General features: G+C 38.1%; 2 protein-coding genes across 2 annotated transcripts in view; both read left to right on the top strand.

Annotated features, from left to right (window-relative positions):
• The window catches only part of LOC139447900 (uncharacterized), a 3889-nt gene extending 105 nt beyond the window's left edge, over nucleotides 1–3784 (top strand). The window contains exons 2-5 of the mRNA XM_071229379.1: nucleotides 1195–1388; nucleotides 1721–1760; nucleotides 2000–2089; nucleotides 3338–3784. Coding sequence (XP_071085480.1) covers nucleotides 1227–1388; nucleotides 1721–1760; nucleotides 2000–2089; nucleotides 3338–3759 — 714 coding nt within the window. The 5' untranslated portion in view covers nucleotides 1195–1226 and the 3' untranslated portion in view covers nucleotides 3760–3784. The remainder of the gene's footprint in view (nucleotides 1–1194; nucleotides 1389–1720; nucleotides 1761–1999; nucleotides 2090–3337) is intronic.
• An 8812-nt stretch (nucleotides 3785–12596) lies between these two features.
• On the top strand, nucleotides 12597–17670 carry LOC139447335 (tumor necrosis factor-like). The gene is made up of 5 exons (XM_071228638.1): nucleotides 12597–12782; nucleotides 13916–14094; nucleotides 14302–14362; nucleotides 14593–14682; nucleotides 14883–17670. The coding sequence occupies exons 2-5, from the start codon at nucleotides 13951–13953 to the stop codon at nucleotides 15302–15304; spliced, it is 717 nt and encodes a 238-aa protein (XP_071084739.1). The 5' UTR covers nucleotides 12597–12782; nucleotides 13916–13950; the 3' UTR covers nucleotides 15305–17670.
• Nucleotides 17671–17937: the final 267 nt, after the last annotated feature.

Raw genomic sequence — 17937 nt, 5'->3', positions numbered from 1 at the left:
TCCGGGTACATGGGGTGGGGTAATGAGGTCTCACGGTATATAGATGACGATGTTGGCTGTGCTGTCTCAACGAAAATGTTATTAATACATTTATCGTAATGATTGTCAAATTTGTAACTACACATACACCGGCTAGTATGAAAAGTAAAAATGATACTACTCAGGTACATAACATGCTCTGATGCCAGTAATTTAGTGGGGAAGAGGGACTATTTCTTGGCTCACATATTATCCAGGTCACATACTGCGTAGTTCGAGGCTAAATATAGAGCCAGGCTGGAATTAAATATATACCTGGGAAAACCAGAACTGTCTTAATATAGGAGGGGAATCTCTTTCCAAGAACATCTATTCCAGTTTCATTTCTGCATGCTTATCGATCTGTGAATATCGTTTTTAACGTAGCTGCGGTCTCAATTCATACATTCGCAATTGTGTCGTAAATAAAGCTCATTTTCTAACGTGTTAAATTGATGTTAAAAAAAGATCGCCTTCCTTAATTTTGTATAATTTGCACATGTATTTAAGACATTAAGGTATTCTAAAGACTTTATCAATTCCTCATCTCTCCTGTGCTAGATAACGGATACAGAGCCTTTTTGCAATCTTGTTATTGTTAAGTAATTATTGTCATTCTTAAACACATATAATGCATGTTTTATTCTGAAAATATAATGTGAAAATGTAATCATGGTATTGCTTTCAAGAACGTTTCTACCATTAAATGCACACTTTAAATATGTTTGGAGACTTTAAGTGTAATAATGCCAAGTGCGTCATTCGGGTGGACGAATCATAAGTAAAATGTCAATAAATAAACTGAAATGTCATTTGGTTAGTTCACAAAGTTATGTGGTGGTTTTAGAAAGAAGAGATGATTACATTAACAAGTTAGGAATATTAATATTATTTACACCTATTCAGATATGAATATTAGTAGAGGATGGCTGATCATAATAACTACCTAAGTAAATCAGAAATCGTCTATCTGTGCGAATTAGTTCCCCATTGTAATAAAAGGACAATCTGCTCTCTTGGATACTAAGACAATTGCAAGCTCTTTACGACATATGATTAGCGTGGTGACGTCTCGTGTCTAATACGCTGATTTGGAGCATATGACGTCGATCATCATTTTACAAATTGCATCATACAACATTTGTACATGATTAATTTATGTTCAATGCATTTTAGGAACAATATCCGCTTTGGTCAAATGAAACATCATGCAACCGACGAAAGCAGTCGTTGCTGCTGTGCTCGTCCTTAACATAGCTGTTGGAATCGCAGTTATTTGTGTTGTGGTGACTGTCGAGGAGGAACGCAGCAAGCCCCCTTCGGCAACACTCTGGAACACTGCCGACCAGTTGAAGAAGCAGATCGACGAAGTACGAATTTTAAATGAAATTAATTAATTGAAACCCGCTCACAACTGTCAGTCGTAAATGCTATATTGTAGGCTGCACTGAACATTGTGCTGCAAACGTATGACTAAATAAATTTAACACGTATGAACATATATATCCTTTAAAAGTATGTAGTTGATCGTTCACATAAAACGATATCTGAAAAAAATAGATTAAAGATCACCATGTATCACCATCGATAGTAGGTGCTTCTCTAGGAGTTCACATGTACGTATCTAATTCAGCATGTCATTTAAATGTTTCCTCTTCCAAACAAAGAAAGAGTATCTCAATATTTACACTGGTCATTGCAGATATATGTTGATCTTCGGGAAACTCTGCACCCCCCCCGAGGTAAGTGGGTTTTCCTGTGCTAGAGACATACACATTTTACTTGTTTTCCGGTGAATTAAAAAACAACTCAAACACAATACATTTAAACATGATCAAATATACATTTAAAAAAAATGTGTTCCCTCTCTGCCCCCGTTCACATGGCTTTACAAACTGTGCCAAAACGTTTATTTAATGTAAATAGTATAATTTGACTAGTGTCGCCTAGTGTGCTTTTATATATGTTTACATTCATACAGGTCAACAAGCCGTTACGCCACTAGAATATTGGAATATTCTGAAGCCCATTGCATTTCTGACCGGACTTGACTTTGGCAAAAACAACAAAGGTAAACATGTCCACATCTCATCTGCAGCATATGTTTCAAATCAGTTCAACATCGTTTTGTTGCCGGACAGTCACCGGTGTACGTCACCAGTGTACCATTCGAACCTTGTGTATGTGATTTCTTTAATGTAAGCATTTATTATTAATATAACTGTTGTATAACGTGTTAGACGGGCAATGGAAATGCGACTGAATCAGGAAATATTTCGAGGCGGTTACGAGTTTGCGTAGGGAAAAGTATCACAACTTTGAAATAACGAGTTTAGACAAGTCAAACGATTCAACAACGAACTTTTCTTGTCGGGAGGACCGAGTAATCAAATTTCAGTTGACGTCACCGCCACATGACGTACAAATTAATGTTACACATGGACGTTTAATTAGAGACCCATGTTACAGTCTCAGAAAATAAATGAGTTCAGCTCTGTCCATTTTTTGGCAAATATGTACACCACTATACCTAGTGAAAAAGTTCAGAAAAAATTCACTCCTTCATCCATGGGGCATTTGTCACTTCAAACGTAGTGATGGGTGTAAAATGAAAGGAAATATCATCTGAAGTTTACTGAGAAAACAGTGTTTGATTATATTTATATGAAATTTGGGGGATATGATATTTTTCAAAGAAGTATGCATGAAGTTTTCAACAGTGAACCCATTCTCGCTGAAATATCCCATCAGCTGTTATCATATCTTCCCGTTTTTGAAGTTTAACAATTACTTGACTTTCCTTTGCTATCTGTCGGTTCTTGTGCCACTGATGGGGAAGGATGCGCTCACCATTGATAGTGATCCATAAACACGTGCCAATGATATACTCGGAATCATTCAATGGACTCTCCTTTCGGCAGCTATTTCTTACGAATATGGAAAGAGTTTTCTGGCGTTTGATTATTTATATGTTTATGAATACATGCAGGAGGGATATCTTATGATTGTTGAAATCATTTCTGTCGATTCATGTTTGTAGTAACACGAACTCGTAACATTATAAAGGAGAATCAAACCCTTAATAGGGAATCGGAGTTATTGCATGGTTGACATCAAAAGAAATATGCTGCTTCCATGCTACAAATGTGACTTATCAAGGATTGGTTCAAAACAGTGTGATTATAATCTGAATGTAGATTTTCAGGCATATAATCCATATACGTATAACTGAAATCACATCACACATATATGAATATAGTTTGTGCATGACCACTTACTCTATGATATAGACATATATGTACCTGTGTTTTCTTGACAGATAAACCTACAAACACTGCAATAAGGAACTGGATACCGTTTGTTGGCCCAGGCAGACAGTACTTGTACAATGGTATGACATATGAAAACGGAAGTGTTTCAATCCCAACCGCTGGAGTGTATGTCGTTTATTCTCATGTAAAATTTTACACAGAAAAAAATCATCGAGTTGATCCCGAGCTTGATTTTCATCACAGCATAACACGATACAATGCCGTGTCGCAACAGACAGAGACCGTATCGGAGAACATCGTGTGTGAGAACAAGAACAATGTCATTGACGGAGCAAGTCTGGAATACTCCAGTGATATCCACAGCTTGGTGCAGCTGAATGCTGGAGACCAGGTCATAGTAACTGTGTCGCATTTGGAACTGTTAAAGTCAGACAAGGATTGGCATTATTTTGGAGCATATATTATTTGAATTTACTTTGACGGGCAATCTAGTAGTTGTCTCGAATTCAAAATAAATTCAAAAGATGTATATTCTGTAATGCATCCAAATATATAAAAAAATAAAATATTATTAATTGGAAAAATCACCATTTACCAGATTGTGTGCGTGTTTGTTGTTTAACGCTGCACTCAGCAAAATTCCAGCTGTATGACAGCGGTCTGTAAATAATCGAGTCTGGGCCAGACAATCCAGTGTTTGATATCAGGAGCATCGATCCACGAAATTGGGATCGATTACAAGAATCAACCAAGTCAGCAAGCCTGACCACCTGATCCCGTTAGTCGCCTCTTACCAGATTGACCCCAAGAGCACAAATGTATGTAAGTAAATTAATGTATATATATTTAAATACTCAATATGAATAAACATATACACATTTAACGCACTGTTTTCTTTTCTATTTAATAAAAACAAACGAATGCATATACTTTGAAAATGTCTATTCGAACTTTGTTATAATTGGAAAAATGTCTACAAAAATCAAGTTCATTTGTTCGGTGTCTTAAGACATGCAATAATCAAACTCAACACTGTCGTCGTGTAGGTTCGAATCTCATTTGATGTGTTTGGAGATGGTTTTGAGCATAAAAACACATCTTCTCTGATCCCTTAAACACGATTATGCGTTTTCATTGTGTGTTAGTACAGCTGGAAATTGTACTTGGTATGTTTGTTTGTTTGCACTCAGCAATATTCCAGCTATGTGACGGCGGTCTGTAAGATGATGGAGTCTGAACCAGACACTCCCCTGATTCATGCGCATAGATTCACGCAATTGGGATACACAATGCCATTTAGAAAGTGGTCAGTTGTAACAAATGTTATATCTGGGATAACACTTTCTTAGTAAAGTACAGATTCTCGTACTGGGTTGAGTCCCGTCTGGTATTGTGTATTTATAGCTTTCGGCCATGGGAGTCGTGCAAATTTACACTTGTCAGAGGGGTGCTAAAAGTACGTGATCTAGACTACCAGTTAAAGGAGCTCCCTTTTTGTTTAAGCCTCGGTGGCTGAGTGGGTTAGATCGCTGAGTTTGTGCGCTGGCAATTAGGTGCCTCACTCTGGCTAGTGTGGGTTCGAATCCTGGACGGGACTCAACCCAAAAAAGTACAAGAATCTGTACTTTACTAAGAAGGTGTTATCCCAAATATAACATTTGTTACATGTGACCACTTTCTAAATGGCATTGTGTATTCGTTAATTGTATATGATATAAAGGAACTGTTATCCATGGGTATATCCTATAAAACACCCTTAAAGTACCTTTCTTAAACAACGTGAAAATACATCATCGATCGCCAACAATATGAGACAGCCAGGCGAATCCATATTCATTTCAAACACGTAGATAAAGTAGTTCTGAAGCTACAGTTTTATATCCAAATTTACCCAAACCCAAACCTTACACTTGCACAAGTCAGAACGAAATGATTATGCATCTTGCAGAAATATAGACAGAGGAGTGTTTTTAACAGGAATACTAGTACTTTTACATGTATGTATAAATTCAGAACGGGTTGGATGGGAATTTCAGGAGATGTCGATTTGTGGTAGTAATAGTCATATTCATATTTATAGGAATATGTGCAATGGTGATTGCCTAATCTGTTCTCGGTGAACAGATCTTCTTTTTCTTCAGATTAAATCTGAATATGTCTAAGGGTGGGGGGTATATTCCGTTATTTCTGGCAGACGAATCAATAGACATTGAGCAACAGTATGACCATGATGGAATATTTATATAAAGCATAAATCAAGTTTGTGACGCAGGTTATGATGGTAATGAAAACAAGTATGCATATGCATAAACGTGAAACGGTGAATGATAACGGGTCGGCCTTTCACCTCAGGATTAACGGGATGCAGATTAACCAGGTTTCACTGTACACTACTGGTGCAGGCTGTGTAACATTTCTGATGTGTGTCATAGAGCGTACACATGCAAACGTCATGCATCTCTGGGGCAATGAGAGCAATATTTCGATAACCTAAGTACAGAAAAATTAACCTGGCTGCAGATCCGTTTTATGCAATAAAATGTCGATAATCAGCACACCAAACTTAATTATTAAGGTACGTATATAGTACTGTGTCAACATCAAGACAACTGTACACATGACTGAATGGATAAGCAAGGACGTCGACAAAGGGTCATGCAACATTGCAACAAACCCGTCTCGCTAGTGTCATTCTATAAATAACAGAATTCCTCGGGAATCGTTGTGTCGATCAGCGTGTGGCTATCTCTATCGACACCGGCAATCGCGAGAGTGTTGAAGCAATCACCCTTTGAAATGAAACACAATGTAAAACGACTACAGTGAGAAACGGGGGGTTCATGGGGTTAGGTTAGTTGACAAAACGGTTTCCCTGGAAACAGATATTGTACACAGTGTGTTATAGAAAGTAACATACTTCTAGCTGCTATAAACATTATTCATACGCTCCCATTTAGGTCACAATAGTTGTGGGGGGCACGGGAGGCCGTGCAGAGTTGCTGAGCTGCAGAGTTGCGTCCCCTGGACTCGCCAGAAACCTATGATTGTGGCTTCGAATCCCGGTTCACCCCGATTATGTTTCTAGGTTTGTCAGCACCATACCCGTGCTCGAGGGTTTCACCGAAGTGGTAAACGTCTGAGACCTGCATCACTTCGGGCTTTCCTCCCACATTAAGCTTACACGCCGTGATATAACTGGAATACTGTTAACCCAACTCACTTACTTACACAACAGTTGTGTGACATCATCTATTTTCTCCAATGACACGGGCCGTTGTGTTGCACAAATACTAATAAACTAAGCTACAACTACGCGTGACAGATTGACATTTGATAACGCCAGAAAAGGCACAAGGATAAGTAACTAGTGTGTGCAAGAACTTGCAAAAACAGAAAGAGACTCAAAAACAATGGGAAACACATAACCTGGTGTCCTCAGTTTTCAATCGGTTTAAAAACAAATATTTAGTTTTATCCAGAGTATCACGTCATGGACATGTGGCCAAGCAGACGATCTATCACTTGGTTCTTTTGACAGCACTAAAACTTTAAACACGATTGTTTCACTCGATTTTGTCTGAGTGATCTCTGTTTCAAACTGATATATTTGTCACATTTTATTAAAAACTTTTGATGTGGTTTATCATGTGTTCATGACAGAATAGGAAGCAATGTGGAAGTCTGGAATTTGAACCACGACCATATAGGAATCCTGCACTGCTAAGTACGGGACCTCAGACAAGTGTACTTTCTTATAATTAGCTGTAGTATCACAGTATATGCAACATGCATGTATATGATCTGTGGGCCTGATGCATGCAAATGATTTTGTACACCCCATGAGACCGAGATGAAATATGCAACGATTTACTCGTATTTACCAGTTGTCACACTGAAAATATGCATCTTCATCCATCTCAGACTTTCTGTATGGCAACTCAAAGAACGAACAGTGTCACTGTGCGTTGTCAACAAATTGTAAATAACGCCATAATGCCCCTCACCTACTTGTATGATTTTCACACGATGGCATCTGTCCTATCAGGTACTCGAATGTACATGATTAGACATTTACCGCTTTGATCGAGTCCACGAGAATATGCTCTCCTCGGCCGAAAATGGTCATAGGAAGCTGGCACACTTGTGGCATGAGTTGCTTGAGTACGTGATCCTTGGTGCTTGTAGAGTATTTACAAAGAATCACGTTGTGTATAGATTACATATAGGCGAAATGGGTGCATGTATTATGTATTCTTCAGTGCTGACGGATGCGCCTTGTTTTCAAGTCATGCATTGTCGCACAATGTTTAAGTCCATTGTTACCTATTGTGATGGTGTCGTCATGTCGTAATGAGTAGAGTAGAGTAGACACCACGTGAAATACATAATATAGTAATGTGTGAACATCAGGAAGTTATTGTTCATTCATGTACGTATACACAACCGAATGTCTAAGCATGGAAATACGATTGCAGCCCGAACACAATCGACCGTCATTCATTTCGATAAATAGCACAATTCCTCGGGAATCATTGATTCAATCAGCATGACCTTTGAATACCCCATAAGGAAAAACCAGTAATATAAACCTGCAACCGTTGTCGAAACACATTTATACGATCGGGTAAGTTGACTACAGTTCCTTTTTTACAGAGTTAAAAGTTATAGAATCTAACCTGCTGTTGATTAGCTATTGCAAACAAAACATCCAGACGCTCCTGTTGTAGGTGTTAACAGATGTGTGACATCATCTCTTTTCCTAACCAATGACAGGGAACGTTTTGTTACACATATTGCAATACTAATAAGCTAAGCTACAACTGTGTGCCAGCTGTTAACCTACCAGGAAACTTTTATAGGAAACAGATATTATCCATGGGATAAAATTAAATTTAGGATGATCGTTTCCCCGTCATGTGAGTGTCCAATGAAAACATAATGTTTGTCACATTTTCGGCAGAAGGAAAGTGTACTTCTGTTGTTACTTTGTGGGAGTGAACATATTTATAAAATAGTTGGATATTTGATTAAATTGATTGTAAGGTATATTAATGGTTGTTGATCTTATTGTTTAGAATTGTGTAATTTAGGTATATTACATTTGGGGGAACCGTTCGTGGTGTGTTGCATACACAGGGGTTGCATACATAGTGAATACTTATATATTAGGCTTCAGGTTCAGGTGTTCAGTGAAATATTCACAGATTGCAAATGTGTAGATATGTTTCTGAAAAGGGCTTGTTTTATTTCCTTGTTTGTGGCCGTGTGTGCTTATGTATGCTGTGCACAGCTGCTGTTTCTGTTTTGATTGTGTATGATGGTGAAGTGGCATTTGCTGTGTGTGGAGGGTGATAGTTGTTTCTCGACGCATATGTAGATGTTATATCTATTATTAATACTGATTGTTTTTAGGATCTTGATACGTAAGACGTCTATACTAAAACCAGTCTATTGTACCATTACTACTAAATCAAATGAAGAAATATTTTGATAGCTGGTCAAATTAATGTCATCCGTCTCGCAGCATAGTTAAAACAGATGATATTCTGTGTACATTACCAGATTTGATTTTTAATTCCATCCAATGTAACGATTTTGTCAGAATAGCCTAATGGTTAGGCAGTATTAAGGAGGTTAAAGGTCATTCATATTATTCTGCGGTATGAATACTTTTCCGGCGCATAACTAAAACAGATACTGATTATTTTCAGATCAGTTTAGCTTCCAAACAATTCGGAAAATTAACTTCAACAAATAGTTATTTGAAAATATGCATCGTATTCAATCAGTGTCAGAAAATGTTGTCTGCTTAATATAGTAATAACTTACAAGTCGTTTTATCATTCGTTAGAAGTAACATATGAATAACTATATGACTATAACTATAACTATACTAAGATGCAACTAGTTATCATAAATCCAGTGAGTGAGTTAGTGTAATAACCCGGAAATATCACATCAGGGGACATCAGAAATGGGCCTCGCACATGTTACCATTTGGGGAATCGAACCCGGGCCTTCGGCGTGGCGAGCAAACGCTTTGATCACTATGCTACTCCATAAACAGATAAACTGATAAACATATTATTGATCATAATGAAATTCCTCAAAGTATTGATATTGCCTCTGCGATATATAATTGTCGACTAATAAGTCCATTTGTTACGCATAATATTCCATTTGCAAAGTGAATGCCCTTGAATCTACCTTATTATTATCCCGATAGGCTTGGATCAGTGTTTAATCCATTTTATTTCAACTCAAGTGTACAACTACCCATATAGACTTGCATAGGCTGTATTTGAATATTTGTTTCAGGGTCTGTATGGCAACTATACATTACGTGTACATGAATACGTGATGTATCAAGTGACGTTAGGGGTACATTGTACTGATATTCCAAATGGATAATTCAAGAACCGCGTCAACATGCTACTCATTATCTTGTACATATTTAGCTGCCATGTCGCTTTGATAATGTACGATTATTTCGTTCAAGTATGTACGAATGTAGTATGATGTATTAATACATAATGTGAAAAAGTGCCAGCGTCTTTATGCTCTTTTCGAATCTCAGTTAAGTTGTCCGGGTGTTTATTGTTTGTCTGAGCCGCAGGATGCATTGATGGCAAAGCCGACCTGTCCACAAAACCTGAAGCTGTGTGAGCGTTCTGATACGTCAAAAACACTCACCCAAACGGTACAGGGGTGCATTGCATGCTGAACATCTCGTCATATATACGCATATTTCTATGAAGAGGCAAAAAATTATCTTATGTACTGAATCGCAAAGTAACGTAATTAATAGTTTACATAACTGAACTTAATTTATTCTAAGCCATGATACCTTATGTAAGACACCATGAATTGCATTGAGTGATACATGGCAAACTGCCACAGCGCCTGAATCCATACAGTGTTGATCATGAGGATATTCACTCTCTTATTCGCAACGACAGCTGCAATTTATCTCCTTTAAAAGAAGCATACCAATTTAATTGTTTGCATGAAAATAAGGGGCTTTGTCCGATCTGGCGTTTATCTGATGATATTATAGTGCTTGGGCGCTGTATATATAGAATAGTATTTCAATATATAGACACTTAGGCATGAAACCAGTGAGTAGAAAATCAGGTCACAAGATCTGGACTAACAAAAAAACTATTAATAGTCTTTGGGTATTTCACTGAGGAAAACTGGTAGATATTTCAAAGACACTTTTAGAATGGACAAGCATCAAGTCACAGGTGAGACACACGTGTATAATTTCATTATAACATGTTTCTAAATAATATCAATCGACGAATAGGTATATACAGTTGACATGTTTATTTGATGGGGATGGGGGGAGGAAGAGTCCATATATGTGCACTACATGTACAGTATTTTCTTCTATTGGATGCGGGGCGGTCGGGTAGCCTTGTGGTTAAAGCGTTCGCTCGTCACGCCGAAGACCCGGATTCGAATCCCGACATGGGTACAATGTTTGAAGCCCATATCTGGTGTCCCCCGCCATGATATTGCTGGAATATTGTTAAAAGCGGCGTAAAACCTAACTCACTCACTCTATTGGATGCTTATAATTATCATGTCTTGTATGTGAGTGGAATGAATGAATGAATGAATGAATGAATGAATGAATGAATGAATGAATGAATGAATGAATGAATGAATGAATGAATGAATGAATGGGTGCATGTGTATACCCTAGGGGTGGATGGTACAACTTGTTAGCATCTTTATTACCCAGTGGTGAATAGGTGCAACCAGATTACATTAATTAAAACCTATTATCATTGGTCGGCTGGAGCTGATTGGTATAAGTAGTTTACGAGTATATAAAGACAGTTAGTTGCATGTCTGTTACTAGTATATTACCTTCAGGCGGATGTGTGTTTTTCATTAGCTTACATGAAAATGATCACAGGTGCATATATTTTCAATGCATTTTATTTATTGTCGGATTGGTGCCTAAGGGTGAATAGATGCATGCAGATCTAATACGGGAGGGTGCAGGTAGATAACGTAGTCATATAACAAGGCGATGATGTGAAAATGTTTGCTGCTTTCATATTATTAAGGAACGGGTGATTACATGTATAATATTATTATCCTGAGTTGGTGGTGTTCTTTATCTAGGTACAGATGGATTGATATAGTCGTCATATAATGTACACTATGCATTGATTAGTAATGCTCTTGTGGCGGACGGGTGCAACAAGATTGTATTTGGCATTACTAAGGGGCTTGTGTGTGCATGTAGCTTACATGCATACAATCTGAGAGACTCAGTGCATTTGTACGTGTAACTAAGATGTACATTATCTAAGGAGGATATAAGCTTGTTTGTGGCGTAAATGCATGCTACTATATAGCTTGTATCTAAAAGTGCGTTTAACATGCAACTTATTTGTGTATTATCTAGGGGAGGACAGGGCCCTGTTGTTTGTAGGCTACATACATATTCCATAGGAGCAGGTCAGGGCAGGTGGAACATGTGTATTACATCGAGACGGATCGAGGCATGCTATTGGATGACGATGGGTTGTTGCATGTTAACATGTGGATTATCAAGGAGCTTATGGATGCATTACATCACATGTTCATTAGATAAGGACGGATTGTTGCAAGATTACACGTACATGTAGGTTGTCAAGAAGCGGATAGATGCATTAAGATCACATGTTGTGTTTAGACTGGGAGGGGATTATACAAATATATTACATTAATATTACGCATGGAATTATTTGTAAATGTAGCTTACATATTCAATACGTGATAAAATGTATATAATGTATTTTATCTGTAAGGGTGATTGACGTTTACTATATAAAAGTATTAAGTTCACTCAAAGGTGTGCATTAGATTGAGCATAATGTGAGAAGAGAGCCTGAAATAATGGTTTATATTGTGTTACCTGGTTTACTGCATCTTAGCTGATGCATGTCATCGTATTCCAATTGCGTAGATCGATGCTTATGATGTCAATCACTGGATTGGCTGGTCCAGACTCGATTATTTACAGACCGCCGTCAAATAGCTAGCATATTGCTAAGGGCGGCGTTAAACAACACACAAACAAACTAAAGATCGATTGAATCGGTTCACGTATTATCTATTTCATTCGGTGTATTCAGAAGCGTATCAAATTGCTTGCGCAGTCGTGCTTTGACTATACTGTCATGAATTTATAAAGCTGACGTAAAAAAAAAAACGTTTGTTGTATTCACGGCACGACAGGAAATACACCATACAAACTCATTTCTTTGCAGGGTGTGAAGCCTTGGATATAAATGATAAGAGGGTTCATGCAATTCAGGCTGGTTGTTGAATGGCAGTGTTGAATGTTGTCACTACAAACATCATAAAACTTCATTGTCAGCTTTGGAACGGTTCTGACAAGATTTTGTACAAGTCGGTTGTGTTCAGTACATCACAGGCTGGTTGACATGATCAGTTTGACGTGGACTGGTTTAAACAGAGCACCATCATGTAAGTTTCCAGTTCTTTTTTATTCTGTGGATTGGTTCAATTGGTTATTGTAAAAACGTTTAGCTGAAACTTGGTGGAAGGAATGAAGCAGGCAATTATCTAAAATGTCATATTGTATCACAATACAATTGAAAATGCATGCATGTAACGTTTAAGAAATTAGGATCCCGTCTATATTTGAAGAATATGCAACACAGGCTAATTGGTGGAAGCTGATACGCACAACTGAGCGGTTGTGTCCTATGTTTGGTTGTAGTGATGCATGCACATGTACCAGGACAGTTAAATGAAACTGTTTGGGGGATTTTACCCACAGGGTGCTTAGTTTATGAATCATTTCAAAATTAAATGACCCCATTACTCAAAGACTTGACCGTCTTGGATTTACAAATACGATCATTTTGACAAGCTACAAGTGCCAGTCCTTGTATATTCACATCATATCAAGGCATCAGTGACAAGATTTGTAAGAGAACGAGTTGACGCTCAAAAGGCCAATGTCACTTGGCAAATGAAAAAAAGGTTTGGCTTGGAATACACGGACCATTATTGTGGGGTCCCAGAAGAAGGAAGGGAAGGGGTGGACCAAAGGTCTGGACTACAAAGCTGGTTCTATTCGTACACACATTTCTTTGGCAATGAAAGCTTGTGAAAATGATCCAGAAAAGCTAAGGAACAATATCGACATCATTGTGAAACACTACCAGAGCTGTCACAAAAACTGCCACGTCAAATCAAATGCAAAAGTAAAACGGAAAGAGATCACAAATAAAGGTGCTGCACAAACTTTCTTTATACGCTCCCTGTGTACAAGAAAGCTGAATTATATGCAAACATTATATGGAGTACTAAGTCCTTTAATAATGCCATGCTCCAGTGTTGTATTTGGAGATCAAAATCGTAGAATGGGATTTCAAATTGCAAAACATGGCTGGAATGCATAAGCAGCAGTATGGCAATATGTAATGTTGGTGAGTATATATTAGTAGCAAATTAGATTTCAAACTTGGCATAAGCCATGTGGGGTTCGAAATAGACTCTCTTAGAGAACTGCAGCGCCATATATTATACCACTGGCCAACTGGTGTTTCTGACTAACTATTAAAATATGAATTCGCCCTTATGTGTTTCAGAATCGGACAGCAACACAAAGACGTGAAGGTCAATCATGGAAAGGATTGGGAAAGTTGGGTGTGCATCACTTCTTCTCTTGAATATAGCAGTAGGCATTGCAGTTATCTGCAGTGTAGCATCCAGTAAACACGGTACGCAGATTAGTAACACAGAAGGCTTGAAGCAACAAATCAGCAAGGTAAGCAAAAATATTGATCTTAATATTTAACTTTCAGAGTATACTACCTGTAATGTTATACTGAATTTGATTATACTGGATAATAATAATAATAATAATAATAATAATAATAATAATAACAGTACTTTTATCATGTTCATATTATTGTTGCTGATTTTCAGAATACCATAATTTATACAATTTATTAGCTGTGTAATCATTTTACAGATATACGAAGACCGATTGAAAATAATAATCGATAATGATAATGGTACTCATGAACGGAAAGGTAAGTGGATGAAACCAAAAGAATTCTTCTTAAATAATCTGCTTCATCAAAAGCAATAATTCAGCTGTAATAATTGTCTTAAGATTGCTTGGTAAATACACATTTGGTTTTGGTAACTTCGTATGCATTGATGCAGAAAGTTATGCAAAAGATGTTGAATGATTTGTTTTGATCATGATTCTAATATGTCAATTGCGTGTGTTATAAGACAGTGTTTAAATCTGATACAGGTGCAAGGCCACCGAACATGTCAGTGGCATTCTTGAACCTGCTGAAACCTATAGCATATCTTACTGGACTGGACTTCCTTGGCCACATTGGTAAGATAACCAGCTCACTATTGTCGGGTCAAATAAGTACTATTTAGTGTACTGAGGAAAAAACACATATATTTTGATGTAATTATTCTCACACAATCGATCTGCGTTGCGTTCTTCTTCAGATGTGTGTGCATATGTATTGTTTATCCTAACCAATAATGCATGTTTCTGTGACAAATAATGCATGGTCTTAATTTCAGAGAATGTAAATGAGACATCTATAAAAATATGGGTGCCGTTTGTTGGACCAGGGAGACAACTCTTGTATAACGGGATGTGGTATGAAAACGGCAGCTTCATAATCCCCGCCACGGGTGTGTATGTTGTATACAGCCATGTCAAGTTCTACACAGAAAAGAATCATCGTGGAGATACAGAAACTGATTTCCAACATTCCATAATGCGATACAATACATTAAAACAGACGAGTACAACTGCACTTGCTGACGCAGTGTCTGAAAATAAAAACGACATCATTGACGGCGCTAGCCTGGAATACTCCAGTGACATCCATGGACTCCTGCAACTCAACGCTGGGGATCAGCTGGTTGTTAAAGTATCAAGGATAAACCCACTGAGGCATGACAAAGACTGGCATTACTTTGGTGTATACATGATTTAACGCTACATCTAGGCAATCTGACAGGTTGTTTTGATATAGAAATGCATTGTGCACCAATGCCTTCACTTCATTTGTTCACTTCATATTGCTTCTTGTTTTAGGTTCAAAAGTGCAGCTCTTGTACATAAGCATTACAAGTATAGTATGCATAGACATGCATGCATATGCCATCCTTACGCTGTCAGCAAACTGGCGGGGATAATCTATTTTATAATATGGACGAGTGAGTGAGTGAGTTGGGGTTTAACGCCGCTTTTAACAGTATTCCAGTTATATCGCGGCGTGTCAGCTTAATGTGGGAGGAAAGCCCGACGTGATGCAGGTCTCAGACGTTTACCACTTCGGTGAAACCCACGAGCACGGGTATGGTGCTGACAAACCTAGAAACATAATCGGAGTGAACCGGGATTCGAACCCACAACCATAGGTTTCTGGTGTGACCAAGGGACGCAACTCTGCACAACGAATCGCGGCGCCTTAGACGACTGGGCCATCCGTGCCCCCTAATATGGACGAGACTTCAAAGAAGGTCCTTATTTGGAATCTCGTTACGGGATTCGGAATCCTATAGTCACTACACATGAGATATTTACCGACAAAGTCCCCCTATTGATAAACCGAATGTTCTAAAGAGAAGAGCATCATTAGGATATTTTGTATATACAGTAAACTACGTTTATAACGAACACGCTTATAACCAACTGACAGATATAACGAAAATATTTTTTGTACCGGCCATTTGCTGTATATATACTTACACCAAACTACGGTTATATCAAACTAATATCAGTGGTACCTTTGAGTTCGTTATAACCGTAGTTTACTGTATGTTATTTGGGCAACCCAGGAGGGGAGTTTAGTAGTGTTTATATTGAAATTTTGAAATTTTTAGATTTGGAATGAATGCCAAGAGGGTACGGTGGGCCGACTAAGGGAGCTGATTATGGTGTGGTTGTTGGATGATGTGGTTTGATTTGTTAGATTGTTGGGTTTTAGATGCGCTTTATTAGATCTGTTTTAATTAAGTACACGCCTAAGGGTTTACATGTTTCTATTTTATTTTGTGGGCTTAGGATTGCTTCTAGAGTAAGAGCCTTATTTAGATTGAGGGTTGTTTGTAGTGTAGCTCGGCGTGTTTGGTAGTGGGTGCAGTGTATGAGTGCGTGTTCTGGGGTTTCTAGGTGTTTGCAATGTGGGCAGTTTCCTGTTGCGTTTTTTTAAAAAAAAAGAATAAGGTGGCTATTTAGGTTGGTGTGTCCTGTTTGGAGTTTAGTGATTACGCTCTCGATTTTTGGGGATTGACTGAGGATTTTTTTGGTTTGGTTAAGTTTTTTTTGAGAAGTTTTTGGATTTGGCTATTTGATTTTTGATATAGGTTATGCCATGTTTTGGTGACTTTCCGTTTGTTGATACTTTTGATTTCTGATTTTGAGAGGTTTAAGCTTATTTCAGGGATTTTAAGGGATTGTTTAGCAGCTTTATCGGCGTTTTCGTTGCCGTATATTCCTACGTGGGCGGGGATCCAAATGAATACTATTTGTTTGCCTGCCTTAGTTAAGTCGTTTGTGCTTTTTAATATTTGATTTATAAGTTTAGGACGGTTTTTGATGTTTTTATTTTGGAGGGTCTGTAATCCACTGAGGGAGTCTGTAAGAATTAGGATTTTTTGGTGTTTTTTTAGATTGTTGGTTATGGAGGGCTGAGGCCATGCTCATTAGCTCTGCTGTAAAGATAGATTGATATTTTGGGAGTCGAAAAGATTGTGTGCTTTTAGTTGGTTGCGCGATGTGGACTCCGAAGCCTGTGTGATTGGAGACCGGATAAGAGGCTCCGTCTGTGTAGATGTGATACCAATTTGGCCAGTTTTCGTGTATATCACTTCCCTTACTTACTTACTTACTTACTTACTTCGGAGATTTAACTTGCGCCATCCGACTGATGCGTATTTCGCACACGGGTATCACTTCCCTTTACCTACTGCTTTTTATAGTATGGCATTTATTGCCCTAATTGATCATCCCATGAACTGTGTTGCTTAAGCACGCCCACATGTCCAATGTCCAAAGCAATGTCATTGTCTCTCTTTGTCTGTCCATCGTTGTTCATTACTATATATGTGCTACAATTACACTGTTACTAGGGTGTTAGTCAGGCTTGGTATTCCGAGTGTTGGCATAAGGACGACCTCGAGCAGGATGTGCCGCTGAAACGCCCTGAAGTGAGCTGGAGCTCCGCTCACCTCTTGTACGCCTGAGCTGGAAGGTCCGCTCATCGCTGTGTTTGTGTTGTCAGAGCAGGTATTCCGCTCATTGTGCAGTTGTTGTTTATTGTTTACATGTTGTGCATAAAGCGTTCCGGGACAGTGATGTCGATTTTGTTCTTTTTTCCCCCAAGAGCTAATTCCCCGCCAACATGCGCGTTGACACATTGTTGATTTGGTTATATAATGTTTCATGTTTCTGTTTGTAAACTGATATCACTCTGATCACTCTGATGTAGCTATGTGTATGTCATTATAAGGATTTAAGTTGTATTTATCATCATGGAATTTGCTCCTCAGCTTATGAACGTCAACAAATACAACTTCAATCCTTAATTGAATATGTTGAGTATTTTTGCAATTATATTGTTGT

The sequence above is a fragment of the Haliotis cracherodii genome, unplaced genomic scaffold (assembly GCF_022045235.1).
Source record: "Haliotis cracherodii isolate W230 unplaced genomic scaffold, xgHalCrac1.p SCAF_7, whole genome shotgun sequence".
NCBI lineage: Eukaryota > Metazoa > Mollusca > Gastropoda > Lepetellida > Haliotidae > Haliotis > Haliotis cracherodii.
Note: the sequence above shows the minus strand (reverse complement) of the source record. Positions and strands in the feature narration are given on the sequence as shown.